Below are 19,716 nucleotides of genomic sequence, written 5' to 3'. Positions count from 1 at the left end.
AGATCTAGGAAGAGTCCTGATTGTTTCAGACATCATCCATTAAGGACTATGGAGGCCAAATGCTCCTGTGAACCTTCAACACAGCAGAATTTAATTGTAGACTTCTCCAGATCTGTCTCAGCACAACCCAGTCTCTCAGCTGTGCAGGCCATTCCTTTAACCTCATGGCTTAGTTTTTGCTCTGACATCCATTTCAGCTGTTAAACTTTATGTAGACAGGTGTGTGTGTGCCTTTCCACATCATGTCCAATCATCTGAATTAGCCACATGTTAACTCCAGTCGGAGTATAGAAACATCTCAAAGATGATCCAGTGAAACTGGGATGCTCCTGATCTAAATTTCAAGCAAAGGCTATGAAGACTTGTGCAATGTCATTTTTGCAGTGTTTCCTTTTTATTAAATTTGCGAAGGTGTAAAAAATATTTTTTTTGCTTTGCCATTATTGTGAGTGGGCTGTAATTTAAAGTAGTTTAACAAAATAACGCCACATAACAACCTTTAAAAATAAAATAAGGGGTGTGTAACTGGTATTTGGCACTTTAATGCAGGCTTGAACAAAATTAAATCATTTTAGTTAATTCTGCTTGAAGGATGAGCACCATGACCTACAAAACTGATTTGGTCTCAGATGATGAACTTAAAACATTAGTTTGATGTAAGGTACGAAGTTAAGGGACAAGATGCCCTTCACCTAAACCACCAACCCACCCACACACACGTAAGCGCTCGCAACACACCTACCACACACAATCAACAGACTTCAGCCAGTAGCCTTCATACACCACAACACATCTTGCTTTTGCTCATAAACGGAGCTGGAAAGTGTGTCACAGTGCATGAATAACCTCATGTGCTTTCCAAAACAAAACAAAAACTCAGAACTCAGGTTCTGCGCAGAATTGCACAAATGCAACGCATTACATAAATGCAATGAAAACTGTCCAACTTTCCAAATGGTACTTTCCATAAAAGATATGAGACGTTTTGCATTTTCAAAGCTTTGCATAACATCTACTATGAACTATATTTGCATAAAGGTGTGTGTTGGAAGAAACTTGGTACAAATTAGAAGGCCTATTCCTGCTGCATGGTCTCTTTGAAAATATAAATCTACAGCAAATGTTTTAAATGTTTATCACATTATTACTGGACTAATGTCAGAGAAAAGCAATACCAATAACTGGCTCCATGCTGATATAAACAGATAAACTATTTTGTCCACATGACTATACATTCTTAACTGTTTACAGTAAGTAGTGCAGTGTCTAATTCTGTTCAGTTTTTCCATGAGGCTGAGTTTTTACTGCATATAAATCTCGTGCTGACACACACTTAGATCATAAAACTCAGTTCCTCTTTAGGCCATGACAGTCTGGTTATGGAGACACACTCCATAATCCGGAATAACAAGTTTCCCTCATGTAATACTGAAATTTGAATGTAGTCTGACACATCAACAGTGATGTTAGATAATAGCTGAAAGTCTTTCTCACTACCATCTCTGTATATTTCTATTTTTGTCTTCTGCCTGTTTACTCATTCTTAAGTCTATAATTTTTTTAATAATAAAGCTTAGGTACTTTCTGAGGTCTATATGTATACGAAATAACAAAGACGTCTAAATGATATGATACCTTATTCTTAGTGAACGTGAATAAGTATTGCTTTTCTTTGTGAGAATGGAAAACCCGTGTCTGTGGGTTGTGAGACTGTTTGCATCTCCCCTTTCACTTGTTTACACCCCACATCCGCTGAAACAAACTCTTTTTAACAACTCTGGTCAGGCCATGTCACATCTATTAATAAAATAAGAGCAATGGCATCACATAATTGAGTCATAAATGTATATTCCACAGTTACAACTCAACTTTAACCCTGGTAACACCAATGGCATTAAATTGAGGGGGAATGTTGGTTTTAAATTTACAAGATAAATTACTTATATTTTACACACGTTTAGATCTTGCACTGAAGCTTAAACTCTCAAATCAAAATAAGTAAAAATAAATTAATTATAAATGTCTTAGAAGTGGTATTTTATTGTTCACATTTTATTCAAACTCCATCTGGCATCGCCCAACCCATCTCTGTTTCCTCTTTCATTTTTTTATCAAATCGAGGACAATAGAAATGGCCCACCTGCTGTGTGTACAGTACAAACAGATGGTCTGTGGGGGCAGGGTACTTCCCAGAACGTCTAAAATTACCGTTCAAATAAGCATCAAACACAAGAGACCAAAGTACTCTTCATGTTAATGTCAGATAGGTGCCTAGGGAAGTATTACAGTCCTTTTTAAGGGAGGAAACATATTTAAATTTAAACAAAATAAAACAAATCTGTGAGGGTCAGACAAGGCTCCTACAGTCTAGTTTCATTCTTGTATGTTGCAGTCAGGAGGAAAAATAAAAGTGAAGGTAGAGGGAACATATCATTCACCTGTTTGAATATTTTTATTCACAATGAGGAAATTATTTTTATTCACATATAATTATTATGTATTGTTTATGATTTTTATTATTTAGTCATAAGAAATTCTTTACAATATACAAAAAATATAAAGTACCGTAAGCATCCCAACCACTCACTCTCTCTAATACAAACTGGCAAAACTACTTTCATAAAAATAAAAAGATCAATTCATGATCATGTGACAGAGAGTGACCAATGTTATTGCTCCTATTGACCATAAGGGCAGAACAAATATTCACATTGCCATTTTGAAATGGCTGGTATAGTTGAATGAAAAAAAAAAAAAAAAAAAAAAAAACTTTTACATATTAAGTTGATTTTAATCATTATGGAAAACATAATCCCATGACCAAACCCCACTGTTCTTCATTTTATTTGAAGAGTCTACAAGTTAATGTCATCCTACAGTGAAGTAAGGGGAAATATTTTCAAAATTATTCAATTTCAAATTCACACCTGGACTAATTAAATGAATTAGGCTTGATATAAAATACAGCTTACAAGGTGAGATAATGAGCAGATAATCAGCGATTTACAAAGATTGGCAATAGTTATACGATAATGCATCTTCCAAACCTTAGTTTCGATCTCCATGGAATTTAATCTGTGTGATATTATTGGTTTCATCATTGGGCAGGTGTGTGATGTCACAAAATGATGTACAATGGTCCATGTGACATTAGTGGTCGTGTCACTTGTCAACTATGTTTCTGGGCCTTGACAGTGCTGGTACCCTTATTGGTAGATTGGAAAACATCTCCCCCTGCTGTCTTTTTATGTCGTGTCTTACTGAAGTTAACTACAAGTAGATGTGATGTTATAACTACTGCAGCAACAGCAGCCAGCCACGCCCACCAGAACAAAGACACCCAATTGGATCACAGATTCAGACAACAGAGGCTTGTGGAGATATGGTATAATCTAAAAAGTATAGTAGAGTGTATAAGTGGTGACGAAGGAAGGACATTTGTTACCCTGGACCACGAAAACCAGTCATAGTAGCATGGGTATATTTGTAGCAATGGACAACAATACACTGTTTGGGTCAAAATTATTGATTTTTTTTTTTATGCCAAAAATCATTAGACTATTAAGTATAACATGTTCCATGAAGATATTTTGTAAATTTCCTACCGTAAATATATCAAAACCCAATTTTTGATTGATAAGGACAACTTAAGATGACTTTCTCAATATTTAAATGTTTTGCTCCCTCGGATTCCAGATGTTCAAATAGTTGTATCTTGGCGAAATATTGTCTGATCATAACAAACCATACGTCAATGGAAAGCTTATTTATCCAGCTTTCAGATGATACATCTTAAGTTAAAGGGGAAAAAATTACCTTTATGACTGGCTTGGTAGTCCAGGATCTCATTCGTGTTCTTGAGTACTAAAGGCAAGTGAAAACAGCAGGTGGCAGTAATGCAGCGATGTGGAAACCAGCTGCCGAGAAATACCGTAGAAAAAGATGTCACTGTTTACAAAATTCACTTTTTTTATTTTAAAGGAACTGGTAATGGGACATTTTACTTGCGCTTCGAAACCCGTTTTCAAGAGCTTGTATTTTTTAGGCTCCCAAAACGCCGACCGCTGTTATCGTGTCAATGAACAGACAAAGCGCATTTTTCCGTTTTTAGTTGCAGACGTCGCTGAATCTGCCCCACAGTAAAAGTGAGTCAACGGTGTTTTTAATATGCACTGATTTATAACCGTACTGGTCTCATTGCCGTGATTTTAGTGTATTTTCTGGTGACCGAATTAAACATTAGCTTAGCGGCAGTGTAAGGAATAAGCTAATGTGAAAATCACTGAAACATTAGCGTATTTTTAATGTTTTTCTAGGTTGGTGTGGATTGTCGTTTTGATGTTTTGACGCGATTATGTAAAAAAAATGAATGATATCCATGACATAATATGACATATGAGATAATTTTCCCGACTCAAATAATCTGTCTTTACCGCAAACACTTACAGGTGCAGTCAGACTTCTTCAGATTATCATAAGGCTCGATTTAATATAATCTCTGTTATTTCAGAGCAGTATTTTCCCTTTATGCTAATGTCTTAAAATCACCTGTAAACTGCCACTTAAAGGCACAGTATGTAAGATTTTTTTCAATTAAAATATCCTAAAATCAGAGAACAGTGTTATATTGTTGACGTGTGGATTTACATTATCTCAAATGTTTCCAAGAATGTTTTGAGATTGTTTATTTTAAAATATTGCCTTGTTGTTCTATTTCATTTTAAAATAAAGAGCCGTTTCTGTCCATAAAGTCCATGCAATGACTTCAGTTGTTAATTGAAATATGCACTTTCACATGTACATATGCTGCTGTGTGGTAGTTATTTAATTGTGGTTAATGAAACAGAACTGAACTCCCTGATAATACTTATTAAAAGGGAGTGCTATAAAAGCCTCTTCATGTCAAAAATAATAATGTTAAGATTATTCCTCAGACAAAAGATACATACTTAAAATATTTACATTTGTTTTAACACAAAGTAAATAGCCAAAGATTAAATTTTGTTAGCTGGATAGAAAAACACAAAAGACATGCTTAGTGTGTGAATGAAACATTTATTTGATCACTGATATGTTTTTGATTTTGGCAGATTTGCTCCTCCAACCAAACAGAAATTCACCTTTAGTGAAACTCCTCCCACTTTTATTAAAGAAAGTCGAAAACATGACTGATCCAGATCCCTGCAGAATAAAACAGGAAGACACTGAAGAAAAAATAGGTTGGTGTATATTCTTGCTTCTTCACTAAGGTTAAAAAACTTGAAGCATTTCATTAGATTCAGTGGTTGCAGTTAGAAATGTCATAAAGCGTTGGAATTAAATCTAAATCTGCAGTACAGAAAATGCATGAATTTACAATCTACAGTGGAACATTGTTTTGTTGATTACATTGAGTTGAGGCTGAGTTATTCAGCAGATTCAGCATGGATGAATTGGATGGATTGAGATGTACAGGATTCTTTTTTTTTTAATCCGAGCATATTTCACTAACGCCACTGAAACTCACCTCTCCTAAATGAAAATAAATACTATTAAAATATAGATAAAAAATGAAATAAATTTTATATATATATATATATATATATATATATATATAGACACATATATTATTGCACCAATAAAATTCTTCTAAAACACATGCTTATCATTGTTTCTCAGTATACCATAGAAACGTGGAAAAGTAATTTACAAATACTGAAGCAGCAAACTTTGCAAAACACACATTTGGCAAAACTTTCGGGCCATGACTGTATCTACTTGAAATGGGTGTATCACAGTTTTTTTTTTTTTTTTGTCCAATTTCAACAAATTGTTCATAATTATTATTTTTTTTTTTTTATAAAAAAAAAGATTATAAACTATCCAAGTTTAGCTGTTTTGAATCCACAATAACCAGTTGAATTGGTAAAATTAAACTGGTTGTAACTGTAAAAGTGGCGTATCAGTCTTTGCCAGCACAAATGGTCATGGTCCAAATTGAATGAAAGAACTGTCAGACAACCTCTGAGTGCAAAATGTAGATCTTTCACCATCTACCATGAACAAGACCAGCCAGGATGTACAAGAACAGCTGTGGATTTTGGGGTGAGAAATGGACAAAGACGGCTGATGTTCCGTAAAAGAAGATACGCAGACCGAGTAATATTGTTCACATGCTTTTTAAAAGATAATGTAACTATCGAGGACCACTCCCACTGACCACTTTTAACCTGGGTAGATGGGGAGATTACAGAGTTATCAACAGAAAGTGAAATGCCATCTGATGGCTCAAAGGTCACACAGATTCAATTGATGTTTCTTGTCCGATACAGACTGAGATTTCTCTGGATTCCCTGAATCTTTTTGAAATATTATTCATGGTAGATGGTGAAAAACCTGAATTATTTGCGAGTACACCTGTACTCGTTTACAGGTGTTTCTCAATAATAGAATGTTGAGGAAAAGTTAATCTATTTCAGTTTTTCAACTCAAATTGTGAAATTCATGTATTAAATAAATTCAATGTACACAGACTGAAGTAGTTTAAGTCTTTTGGTACTTTTAACTGTGATGATTTTGGCTCAGATTTAATACCCCACCGACCTAATCTCAACAAATTAGAATACTTCATAACCCCCCCCCCCCCCCCCCCAAAAAAAAAAATAACATTTAGTGATTTGTTGGCCTTCTGGAAAGTATATTAATTTACTGTACATGTACTCAATAATTGGCAGGGGCTCCTTTTGCTTTAATTACTTTTCCTCTTCACAATAGCTCATAGATTCTCTCTGGGGTTCAGGTCTGATGAGTTTGCTGGCCAGTCAAATACACCAACTTTGGTGCTTTTGGCAGTGGGGAAGGTGTCAAATCCTGCTGGAAAATAAAATCAGCATCTTCAAAAAGCTGGTCAGCAGAAGGAAGCATGAAGTGCTCCAAGATTTCTTTTTAAACGGATGCAGTGACTTTGGTTTCCAAAAAACACAAAAGGACCAACACCAGCAGATGACATTGCTCCCCAAATCATCACAGACTGTGGAAGCTTAACACTGGACTTCAAGCAACTAGGGCTTTGAGCTTCTCCACCCTTCCTCCAGACTGTAGGACCATGGTCTCCAAATGAAATACAAAACTTGCTCTGATCTTAAAAGAGGACTTTGGATCACTGGGCAACAGTCCAGTTCTTCTTCTCCTTAGCCCAGGTAAGACACCTCTGGTGTTGTCTTTGGTTCAGGAGTGGCTTAACGAGTGGAATACGACAACTGTGACCGAATTCCTTGACACGTCTGTGTGTGGTGGCTCTTGATGCCTTGACCCCAGCCTCAGTCCATTCCTTGTGAAGTTTACTCAAATTCTTGAATTTATTTTGCTTGACAATCCTCATAAGGCTGCGGCTCTCTCGGTTGGTTGTGCATCTTTTTCTGCCACACTTTTTCTTCCACTCAACTTTCTGTTAACATGCTTGGATACAGCACTCTGTGAATAGCCAGCTTATTGGCAATTAATCTTTGTGACTTAGACTCCTTGTGAAGGGTGTCAATTATTTTGATAGAACATTTTGAAGGCTCAGGAAACCTTTGCAGGTGTTTTGAGTTGATTTGCTGATAGTCATCATATTCTAATTTGTTCAGACCGTGAATTGGTGGGTTTTTGTTAAATGTGAACCAAAATCACAATTAAAAGACTTAATGAAAAACTTACACTACTTCAGTCTGTGTGCATTTAATTTATTTAATACACAAGTTTCACAATTTTAGTTGAATTACAGAAATAAATGAACTTTTCCTCTAAATTCTAATTTATTGAGAATAACCTGTAGAAATTTAGATTTTTTTTATTTGTCTGACAATTCACTCATGGAATTTGGCACAAATTAATGAACCATTTTTGCTTGCAAAGACTGAGATTCCCCTTTATACCAAATCAAAATCCCCTCACTAACTACCAATTCACCTGCTTATTGCGTACTGTTTCAAAACAGTTTAACTTGGATATTCTACAATCCTTTCAGTTTTAGTATGCCTCTTGTCCCAACTTTCTTGTGTATGTTGCAGCCATCAAAACTTGTTTGTTTAAAATACATTTAAGTTGGTCAGTGTAAACATTGGACATCTGTTCTTAGTACTTTTTTATTAGGTTAAAGAGGATTAACAAATCACATATTATTGGTTTTACTGCATTTTACAGAACATGACAACTTTTTATGATTTGGAGTTTTATCTGGTTCATAATTTATGCAATAATATTACTAAAATTTTGAACATGTTGAAATCCTGACTGGTAAAATTTAGCTAATCAACCCTGCAGTTTGTGCCTGTAATATTAAAGATATATATATATATTGGATATTAAATGTATAATTTTTTTATATTTTCTACTATTATGGCAGGGTTAACATGTCCCTTTCACGTTTTTCCCTTTAATGGTGTTATTTTATGCTTTGCTGGAAATATTTTAAAGTTTTTTTTTCATTCATTTTAGACCTGAAAGAAGAGAACAAGGAGATTGAAGAACTGACTGAAGTAGAAGAGAAACATAATGTAAAAACTGAAGAAACGTCCTCAAGTCTCTCATTGAAAAGAAGAGATGAAATATATTTCACTTGTCCTCAGTGTGGAAAGAGATTCTCATTCAAGAAAAATCTTGATGTTCACATAAAATGTCATCATGATGGGTTTTCAGATGACCTGAAGGACCACCTGAAAATTTATACAAGGGAGAAGAAGCCTTATGAATGTAATTTATGTGGAAATAGTTTTATTCAGATGAATGATTTAAAATGCACCAGGTAAGACACAGCGATGTGAAGAATCATATTTGCTCTGAGTGTGGGAAGACTTTTTACTGATGGAGCACTGAAAGTGCACCTGATAGTTCACACTACAGAAACACCTTACAAGTGTTCACACTGTGACAAGAGATTCAAACGGTCAATATATGTGAAAAGACATGAGCGAATCCACACTGGAGAGAAACCATACACATGCGTTCAGTGTGGGAAGAGTTTCAGACTAAAAGGACTTCTTAATGATCACATGAATATCCACACTGGAGAGAAGCCATACACATGTGATCAGTGTGGAAAGACTTTCACACAAAAAGCAAACATTAGCAAACACATGAAAGTGCACACTGGAGAGAAGCTGCACACATGTGATCAGTGTGGGAAGAGTTTTTCACAAAAAGGAAACCTTAAAGAGCACATTAAAATCCATACCAGAGAAAAGATGCACACATGTGATCAGTGTGGGAAGTGTTTCAGACATAAAGGAAATCTTAAAAAACACGGTAAAAGCCATATTGGGGAGAAGCCGCAGACATATGATCAGTGCGGGAAGAGTTTGATTTGTAAAATAAATCTGTGTACTCATTCTGGAGAAAGACGATATAACACTGACCAGTGCAGTACAAAAAATGTCATGGCAGATTTCCTGAAGGACCACCTGAAAGTTCATTCTAAAGAGAAGCCTTACATATGTGATTTATGTGGAAAGAGTTTTAGTCAGATGGGTGCATTAAAAATACATCAGAAAAGACGCAGCGATGTGAAGAATCATTCTTGTGGGAAGTCTTTTTTTACAGATAGTGACCTGAAAGTGTACCAGATAGTTCACACTACAGAAACACCTTACAAGTGTTCACACTGTGACAGGAGCTTCAAATGGTCAGAATATCTGAAAATACACGAGATGATCCACACTGGAGAGAAACCACACACATGTGATCAGTGTGGGAAGAGCTTCAGACTAAAAGGAAATCTTAACAAACACATGAAAATCCACACTGGAGAGAAACCATATACATGTGATCAGTGTGGGAAGAGTTTTGGACGAAAAGTACATCTTAACAAACACTTGACAGTCCACACTGGAGAGAAGCCGTACAAATGTGATCAGTGTGGGAGGGGTTTTACACAAAAAGACCTCCTAAATGTTCACATGACAATCCACACTGGAGAGAAGCCGTACACATGTGATCAGTGCGGGAAGAGTTTCAGAATATCAAGTGTTTTTAAAATGCATCTGCGTACTCATTCTAGTGAAAGACTTTATAACTGTGACCAGTGTGCTAAACATTTCTTTAGGGCAAGTGCCCTAAATAGGCATCTGAAAGTTCATACAAAGGAGAAGCCTCATCTGTGTTCTTTGTGTGGAAAGAGTTTTAGTGAACGGGATGCTTTAAAAATACACCAGAAAAGACACAGCGGTGTGAAGGATCATATTTGCTCTGAGTGTGGGAAGGCATTTTTTACAGATGCTGAAGTGAAAATGCACCAGAGAATTCACACTACAGAAACACCTTTTAATTGTTCACACTGTGACAAGAGATTTAAACGGTCCGTATATCTTAAAGTACATGAGAGGATCCACACTGGAGAGAAGCCGTATCACTGCAATTCATGTGGAAAAAGTTTCACTCAATTATCTTCTCTAAACTGTCATAAAACAAAGATGCACGTCTGAAATTACAGTAAGTAGTTTGTGACTTTTTAATAAACTTTGAGTAAACTGAATTGATCTTTATGTTTTATGTCTTTCTCAGATGTTATCATTACACCAGTTTTGCTTAGGACTAAAACAGAAAAACAAAAGGGCATCTATTTCAGAGACAAAAATATTAATCTACAAACTCATTACTTGTATAGAATTACAAAAAACAATTCAATTATTTATTATAATACAAAAAATATTTTTATATGTTCATCAATAAAATGGATTTCATAGTGCCCTAGTAATCCTGTCTGCTACATCATGAAGCTGTAACAGGAAAGGAGACAGCAAGCTGTGGCAAAGATTGGAGCAAACTCCTAACACCAAACAATGACTGACAAAACACAAGGGAAACACAAGGCTATGTACACAAGGGGAAATGAGCATTCTAACATCCTTATTCCCCAAATTATGAGTCAGTTGATCCTTTTTCATTTCAAAATGCAAGACAACTCTTAACTGCCCATGATGCAAACCAACATTTAATATACTGTGGTAATAGAAAGTATAAAGATAAAGAATAAATACATTTATTATAAATTGTTTTCACTCAATTTGATTTTTAACGGCATTTTTATGTTGTGGATTTTTTTGTGTGGAAAATTACCTATAATGTATAATAATAATTACAACTTTTTTTAACGTACTGTGGATAGAAGCATCTGCTAAATGCATACATGTACTTTTGGAAATGTATCTTATCTGCAGATCAAATTAAGCTAATCATTTTAAGTTTTAGGCTGGTGTAATTGTTTAATTGATGTTTGTCACTAAGCAACAGGCATTTAAGATGAGGTCCAGCTCTGAGCTGGGTTTGAGTGATATAAATGCATTCATAATTTAATCTTCCCATAATTAACCACACCTAATATATATATATATATATATATATATATATATATTAGGGGTGTAACGGTTCACAAAATTCACGGTTCGGTTCGATACGATACACTGATGTCACGGTTCGGTTCGGTTCGGTACGTTTTAGATACAGCAAAATGTAAAAACATCTCAACTTTTCAGAATGCCGCAAGCGCACCGCGGGTCATGTGACAAGAACTAACCAATCAGCTTCATCCTTTCCCGTAACAACGTTGAAAGCTCAGCCAAGATGAAGGAACAGCTGATCATAGTTGTATATGGATTGCAATTTTGAAATAAATTTAGTAGCAGAGCTACTGCAAGCGATTTTTAGAGCTGCAAATCCATTTATCCTTTGCTGAAATTTCCGCGTCTCATGGAGAGAGCACGTCATTGTTGCTTAGCAAAGACAGACGCCTCATGAGCACTTCTGCCCGAGCGCTTTGGAAAGGAGGAGAAAGACGCGCCTAGCGTTTTCCACGCGTTTTTAGGCACGATATGTGAACGGCCCCTAAGGCGCTCGCTCACTCGTACCGGAGGACCGTGCTTGAACTGCTCTCTCACTCAGCGCGTACTGAGTGAGCGAGCGCCTGACTGAGTAGCCTAACATAACTTTAAGTTGGTGTTTTTTTCTTCTTCGGGAGTGTCAGGGGCGTTGCCTGTTACGTCGTTTTGGGTTATTGGGCTACCTTGTTGAACGCATATCATTATATTTCTCTTTTTTTTTTTCAAATATAATAATTAGTCCAACGAACCGTTCAGTATACATAATGCGTACCGCGTACCGAACCGAAAGCCTCGTACCGAACGGTTCAATACGAATACGCATATCGTTACACCCCTAATATATATATATATATATATATACAGAGCCGGATTAACGCAAAGGCAAACTAGGCACGTGCCTAGGGCCCGATTGGCGGGATGGGGCCCAGACAGAGGGACAAAAAAATATATAAATAAATAAATAAATAAATAAAATTAAAATTAAATGTACAAATGTCCTATCTACAATTTATATCAATATTTATTAATTAACTAATAATAAACAATGTTTATCTTAACCAAAGACTGTTACATTACGTCACATTAACGCCAGCCCATGACTGTATTTATTGGCGCCAGCCAGTTAAGTCCGAGGAGACGTCAGCGGCGGTCAGAGCGGGACAACAAAGCTAGCAGGCAGGTGTGTTTTGAGTAGGTTAACATTCAAGATGCTTTCGGGAGAGGTGAAACGTAAAAAGAAAAAAAAAATGAAGAGAAACAAAAGAAGAGACAGCGGGGGGCTTTACAGAAGTTTCTGTCGGGCAGCCGTCCGACAGCTGTGAACCTGCTCGAGTCAGCAGAGCCAGAGGCTGAGCCAGGCCCGGAGACACGGCCCGAAAACGCGGTGGAAGATGCAATGCAATGCATTGTTCATAGAGCTCATTAATTGTAGCGGTGCCTCAGGTGTTAAAATAGATTTGCCATACAGGTTCACACATAGGCCTACTCCGTCTGCAGTGCGTATACTGTGTAAGCGGTTCAGAAGCAGCAGTGAGAGTGCGTTATTGTAACGTGAAAGCACATCAAAATAATGCACGAGCGCGAATCTCTCTGTTCGCACGCAGATTTCCTTTTTCTCTGTCACAAAACCAGACGTGCTTGCTCAGATACACTCTGCTATCGCCCGGAGAGAGTTTGCGCACTTAAAACATGTCTCCTCTCACTCAAACTACGTCCTGTGCACTCACAACTCCATCTACGCTCATGTGCTAGATATTAATTATTTTCGCACGTTTTTATTTCTAGCCTTTTAGCACGTGCAGTGTGAACGCTCTGATCCGTTAACATGGGCTCAGAAAAAAGGCGCATCGACAATGTGTGAACCTGGAGTTAGGCATATGCCCAGTCTGTTCTGTTTTGTTGCAATCTGATTGGTTCTGATTTTATGACTATTTCTATTAATCGCACAGCCCTAGAATGAACTGTCAACTAACAGAAAATAACTCGGGCTGCACTGCTCAGCAAAATGGGAAAACCAGGTCCAGGCAGAGCTCGGCAGCGGTAGACAGTCAGCAGAGCAAGTGGTCAGGAGGAAACATGTTGACAGCCATTTATTCATGTTTGAATTTGTTGTTCTGTAGCATATGCAGGAAAAAATAAAAATTGGTGGTTTATTCTTAAACCAATCAGCGAGCTCAAATAGTGGAAGCAAATTTACAGTTTTATATTTATTTTTTGTTATTTAATTCTATATATGAAATGATGTTATTATGTTATGACTTAGACATTTTTATATATGTTAACAATATTATAATTGGCGGCCCCCCTGCAATACCACCGTGACACTTATTGGTTATTTACTGATACTACTGCCTTAACAATGACACTCCCAATGGATGAGTGAATGTGAAAGTGACGTGACATTCAGCAAAGTATGGTGACCCATACTCAGAATTGGTGCTCTGCATTTAACCCATCCGAAGTGCACACACACAGAGCAGTGAACACACACACACACACTGTGAACACACACTGTGAACACACACCCGGAGCAGTGGGCAGCCATTTAAGACGTGGTATTGAGGGTGGAGAGAGCACTGTACATGCACTCCCCCCACCCACAATTTTCCTGCGGCCACGACTTCCCTATAATTTAATAGCATTTAATAGAGCCTTGTAATGGCGTATAAATAATGAATATAAAAATAGTCTGATAGACTGTTTAATATACAACACAACCAATTTGTAACCAAAGACTAGGCTATGTAAAATGTGAATTAACTTTTATTAGTAACTTTGGTAAGTTTCAGATTTCAATTCATAAATAACATCGATGGAGGGGGGTACAAAAAATGCAGCCTGCCTAGTGTTGTCCATTTATTTAATCCGGCTATATATATATATATATATATATATATATATATATATATATATATATATATATATATATATATATATATATATATATATACTCCTTTCACCAATGAGAAACCTTTATCACCCCCATTTCTATGACCTCCAGCAGCTCTCTCGAAGACAAGAAATAATGGTCCAGAAAGAAGTTGGTTTGGAAACAGAAAAGATTGTTCATTAAATCAGTCTCTGCATAGGATAGGAAAACATGAAACCAGAAATTGTAACCAAGGTGTCAAGCAGAAATAACACTGATGCGTATGAAAGAGTAAGATTTCAATTTAGCTCTTTGGGAATGAATAAATAATTTGTAACTCTAGGTTCTTGTTAGGAGCAAAAACAATCTAATATTCATTATGAATTATTTGTTTATTTGAAAGAAACAGAACTAATTAGTAGAATTGAGCTTTTTTCTTTGGTTTAAACTTCAGACTCCTTTCCAGTAGATGGCGGGAATGCACCTTTAAGTTGGTCAGCCAGCCGCCATCAAACTCCAGAAGAAAAAGAAAACGGGGAGCAGTAGTGCCATCACACAGCTTTGAGTCTTCTGAGATGAGGTAATTCGAATATTTATAGTTATACAAACACAGATTGTTAAAGCAACGATTTACAGGCTCATTCCTGTGTTCCTTTAATATGGTACATTTCTATTTGTGCGTCTTTTCTGGTGTTTCTTAACTGAAACAAACATTTAGCCCAGCAGTGACGGGGTGCTAAACATTCTGAATAATACTGAATTGTCACATATTTAAGACATAAGTTTGTCCCTCATACACAGGTATACGCCGTATGACCGCCCAGACCACACGAAAAGCAAACTCTAAATTTTTTAATAAATTATTTTTGAATAAATAATTGTCTGTTTTGCTATCGTTTTCTGAAGGCATTAAGACCCAGCAGAATCCTCAGCCGGCTGCGCGCTCCCGCGTCACTGCAAGAGGTTGAGATTTATTATGCGTTGGCCTAGCTATATTGTGATTTTAAATAAAAAAGAGAGAACCTTTCCTACGTTACTACTACACAACTGGTGCAGATTCTTTTTAGAATAAAATGTATTATTATTGCATTAAATTATACATAGACGTGATTGTCTAAAAAACAGTCTATTCACAAGCAGACAATGAAATGACATGCGCTATGAGGTACAGTACAGATATTTGTCTCTTATTTTCAATGATGTGAGGAACTATTGTTAAATTAATAAAATCCTGAGTGACTTTCTATGTTGTATGATTGTTTAACAGGGTTTTGCGAGGTAATAAAATCCTCCTTGTGTGCACACAGGCAAGGTACTGCTTTTCAGTTTGCTGAAGAAAATGCATTTTAACAAGAATCCATTTGAAGTATTTCAATAAGATTTGTATTATTTTAAGAACAGTGTCATACAGTTTTGTGTATGGGTGGAGCACAATCTCTTTAGGTGGTCAGTCAAGAGGCATGTTCACCTGGAAGAAACTTTTTAGATTTTAAAGATAAATTCATCTATCTGGTGCACATTTACAGTTGTATATTAAGAGCTATAACCCATGTTCAGTGTGCAAAATCTGCAAATTGAATGTAGATGTCGTCTGTGCATTGATTTGTCCCTGAGCCTCTCACAGCAGGAATGCATCTTTGACTTCTGAGATGGGCAAATTGAGAGATGGTTGATCAAATCATTAGAAGCAATTATTGGCTGATAGTGATCGTTAGCTGATCTACTGTGGGGAAGGTATATGTTAAAGTCATCCTAAACACTGAAATGTTTTCTATATTAAGCAAGAGACTTTGCCACATCTTGCTCTGTTGTTCTTTGGCAGATGCGTGTGCTGTTTAATGTGTCTGACAAGTGTTTTCCTCAGCAGGTGACTTGCATTTTATGCTTGCAATTCTTGAAAGCATCAATTTGATAACTAATTTATTCTTTATTTTGGCAGATCTGCTCCTCCCACAACGGTTTATGAAGGAAAGTCGAAAACATGACTGATCCAGAACCCTGCAGAATAAAACAGGAAGACACTGAAGAACAAATAGGCTGGTGTATGTTCTTCATTCTTCACGAAGTTTATAAAACATTAAGCAGTTCATCAGATTTAATGGTTGCAGTGAGATAAATCATAAGCTCTGTGAAATAAGTTAAAACTGCAGTACAGAAAAGACAAAGTTAGAAGTTAGTGGTTCATTTATTTATTATTTTGGATTTTTAGTCGAGGCTCATCTATTCAGCATTGATGAATATGATGGATTGTAGTGTTCTGGCACCTGCAGTTGAAGGAAATAGCGGTGCATAAGTCACTAATGCCCTCAAAACTTGCCCATCCAAAAAGAAAAGACATACGGTAAAAAACATTAAAGAATATTATGGGCTGGTATTGTCTTCATTTGTGGTTTAAAAAGAAAGCCAGAGGAGAAACCTGAAATGAAACAAGACTTCTGCATGGCTGAGAAGCTAAAGCTGGACACTGAGTCTCCAAGACCAAAGGGGTTAACTTCTGCCAAGGCTGGATCGCCCTCACTTTGGAGGGCATGGTTTTCAATTGGAGCAAGATTTCTTTATTGCCTACAATTATTCTGTATAATTCAGTAAGTTTTGGCTTTGTTTTCCTGTTTTGTTAATGGTTTAAAGTAGTTTGATCAATAACATAACAGGCATTGTATATAATCGACCAATCGTGACGTGAGAGAAGGTGGGATCTTGCAGAGAAATGTCAAAGCGATGCATGTGCATGTTCGACTTGAAGTGGCATTGCTCATGAGGGATTCACAAGCTTAAATCAGCCGTCTGCTCTGATCTCTATACCTCTAACGGTACTTGGATGTCATACAACAATCGATCTGCACAGCACAGACAGCCAAAATCTGGGCTCGTATTCATGAAAAATCTTAGTGAGTTCAACGAAGTTCAAATAAAATTCTTAGAATTGTGGGTGCTTACTCCTAAAATTAAAAAGAAAAGATTCTAGTAAAGAAAAAAGTAATTCAGAAAGCATCTAAACCCTTAAAAGAGCTCTTAAGGACCAAATTTGTTGGGAGTACGAACAATGACTTTTAAGATGCTTAAGAGTTTCTTTAGTAGTGGAGAAAATAGACTCAACATGAAGAAGGGAGAAGATATTTGTTGCACACAATGCTTGACAGTGAGTTAATAAGACGCTAGACACTAATAGAGAGACACTAATAGTTTAAGTAACCATATTTAAAAATTTAGAAAATATTTAAAACCTGACTTGTAAAATGTAGTTCTTAAAAAAATAAAAAAAATTCAAATGTCTTTTTTCCTTTCACATCTACTTATATTCTTTACTGAAAACGTAATGTAACTGAACTTTTTTTACTTTCAATTTTAGACCTGAAAGAAGAGAACAAGGAGATTGAAGAACCGACTGAAGTAGAAGAGAAACCTCATGTAAAAACTGAAGAAACATTCTCAAAACTCTCATTGAAAAGAAGAGATGAAATATATTTCACTTGTCCGCAGTGTGGAAAGAGTTTCTCATGCAAGAACAATCTTGATGTTCACATAAAATGTCATCTTGATGGGTTTTCAGATGACCTGAAGGACCACCTGAAAGTTTATACAAGGAAGAAGAAGCCTTATGTATGTAATTTATGTGGAAATAGTTTTATTCAGAGGGCTACATTAAAAAGACACCAGAAAAGACACAGTGGTGTGAAGGATCATGGTTGCTCTGAGTGTGGGAAGACTTTTTTTACTGATGGTGCACTGAAAGTGCACCTGATAGTTCACACTACAGAAACACCTTACAAGTGTTCACACTGTGACAAGAGATTCAAACGGTCAATATATGTGAAAAGACATGAGAGAATCCACACTGGAGAGAAACCATATACATGTGATCAGTGTGGGAAGAGTTTTGGACGAAAAGTACATCTTAACAAACACTTGACAGTCCACACTGGAGAGAAGCCGTACAAATGTGATCAGTGTGGCAGGGGTTTTACACAAAAAGACCTCCTAAATGTTCACATGACAATCCACACTGGAGAGAAGCCGTACACATGTGATCAGTGTGGGAAGAGTTTCAGAATATCAAGTGTTTTTAGAAGTCATCTGCTTATTCATTCAAATGAAAGACTTTATAACTGTGACCAGTGTGGTAAACATTTCTTTAGAACAGGGGCCCTAAATAGGCATCTGAAAGTTCATACAAAGGAGAAGCCTCATCTGTGTTCTTTGTGTGGAAAGAGTTTTAGTGAACGGGATGCTTTAAAAATACACCAGAAAAGACACAGTGGTGTGAAGGATCATATTTGCTCTGAGTGTGGGAAGGCGTTTTTTACAGATGCTGAAGTGAAAAAGCACAAGGTAATTCACACTACAGAAACACCTTTTAATTGTTCACACTGTGACAAGAGATTTAAACGGTCCGTATATCTTAAAGTACATGAGAGGATCCATACTGGAGAGAAGCCGTATCACTGCCATTCATGTGGCAAGAGTTTCACTCAATTATATTCTCTAACCTATCACAAAAAAAAGATGCATGTCTGAAATAACAGTAAGTAATTTAAATATTGATCTGTACTTACAGATGTGATGCTGTGGAGAGCCACATCAAGTAATTATTTTGGCAATCAATTAATCAGGGATAAAATTATTGACTGCTGATTATTTCAGACTTATCAGAAGCTTTTAATGATTATTAAGCTTTTGTAGTTCAAATGTTATATCTATTCTGACTAATAAATAAAACAAGGAAATCACTTGGAAAATGTCTTTTTGATAAACTTTTAGTAAACTGAATTGATCTCCTTCAGGTTTTCTGTCATCATCAGAAGTCTTCAATGCAAAAACTTTGCTTAGAACGAAACAAAACAGAAGGGTATTTATTACAGAACACATAGGAGACTAAAATATTTATCTTCAAACTATCATTATTTAAATGGAACTAAACAAACTATTAAATTATTAATGTAAAAAGAAATATATATATATATATATATATATAATAAATTGTAAATATTGTGACTACTAGGTAGAAAAAAGGGAAGTTAATTTAAATTTAAAAGATCTAATAGATTTTCTATGAGGTTAAGGTCAGGCAAGTTTGCTGGCCAATTAAGAGCAGGGATACCATGGTCCTTAAACCAGGTACTGGTAGCTTTGGCACTGTGTGCAGGTGGCAAGTCCTGTTGGAAAATGAAATCTGAATCTCCATAAAGTTGGTCAGCAGCAGGAAGCATGAAGTGCTCTAAAACTTCTTGGTATACGGCTGTGTTGACCTTGGACCTCAGAAAACACGGTGGACCAACACCAGCGGATGACATGGCACCCCAAACCATCACTGACTGTGGAAACTTTACACTGGACCTCAAGCAATGTGGATTGTGTGCCTCTCCTCTCTTCCTCCAAACTCTGGGACCCTGATTTCCAAAGGAAATGTAAAATTTACTTTCGTCAGAGAACATAAATTTGGACCACCCAGCAGCAGAACAGTGGTTTTTGAAGTGAGATGCTTCTGACGCTGTCTGTTGTTCAAGAGTGGCTTGA

General features: G+C 36.4%; 2 protein-coding genes across 2 annotated transcripts; both read left to right on the top strand.

The window, feature by feature from the left end:
* Positions 1–3,962: 3,962 nt before the first annotated feature.
* Positions 3,963–10,622, top strand: LOC113100688 (zinc finger protein 420-like). Its single transcript, XM_026265318.1, has 3 exons — positions 3,963–4,145; positions 5,091–5,219; positions 8,458–10,622. The coding sequence occupies exon 3, from the start codon at positions 9,012–9,014 to the stop codon at positions 10,437–10,439; it is 1,428 nt and encodes a 475-aa protein (XP_026121103.1). The 5' UTR covers positions 3,963–4,145; positions 5,091–5,219; positions 8,458–9,011; the 3' UTR covers positions 10,440–10,622.
* A 4,040-nt stretch (positions 10,623–14,662) lies between these two features.
* On the top strand, positions 14,663–18,809 carry LOC113100687 (zinc finger protein 501). The gene is made up of 3 exons (XM_026265317.1): positions 14,663–14,782; positions 16,142–16,244; positions 17,552–18,809. The coding sequence occupies exons 2-3, from the start codon at positions 16,184–16,186 to the stop codon at positions 18,715–18,717; spliced, it is 1,227 nt and encodes a 408-aa protein (XP_026121102.1). The 5' UTR covers positions 14,663–14,782; positions 16,142–16,183; the 3' UTR covers positions 18,718–18,809.
* The last annotated feature ends 907 nt before the right edge of the window (positions 18,810–19,716 follow it).

Source organism: Carassius auratus, unplaced genomic scaffold (assembly GCF_003368295.1).
Source record: "Carassius auratus strain Wakin unplaced genomic scaffold, ASM336829v1 scaf_tig00217334, whole genome shotgun sequence".
NCBI lineage: Eukaryota > Metazoa > Chordata > Actinopteri > Cypriniformes > Cyprinidae > Carassius > Carassius auratus.
Note: the sequence above shows the minus strand (reverse complement) of the source record. Positions and strands in the feature narration are given on the sequence as shown.

Excerpts from the sequence above, each read along its gene's own strand:
- LOC113100687 (XM_026265317.1), top strand. The coding sequence starts at position 16,184 with ATGACTGATCCAGAACCCTGCAGAATAAAACAGGAAGACACTGAAGAA. Across the intron at positions 16,245-17,551 it reads TGAAGAACAAATAGGCTGGT|ACCTGAAAGAAGAGAACAAG; the intron begins GTATGTTCTTCA and ends TTTCAATTTTAG.
- LOC113100688 (XM_026265318.1), top strand. The coding sequence starts at position 9,012 with ATGAATATCCACACTGGAGAGAAGCCATACACATGTGATCAGTGTGGA.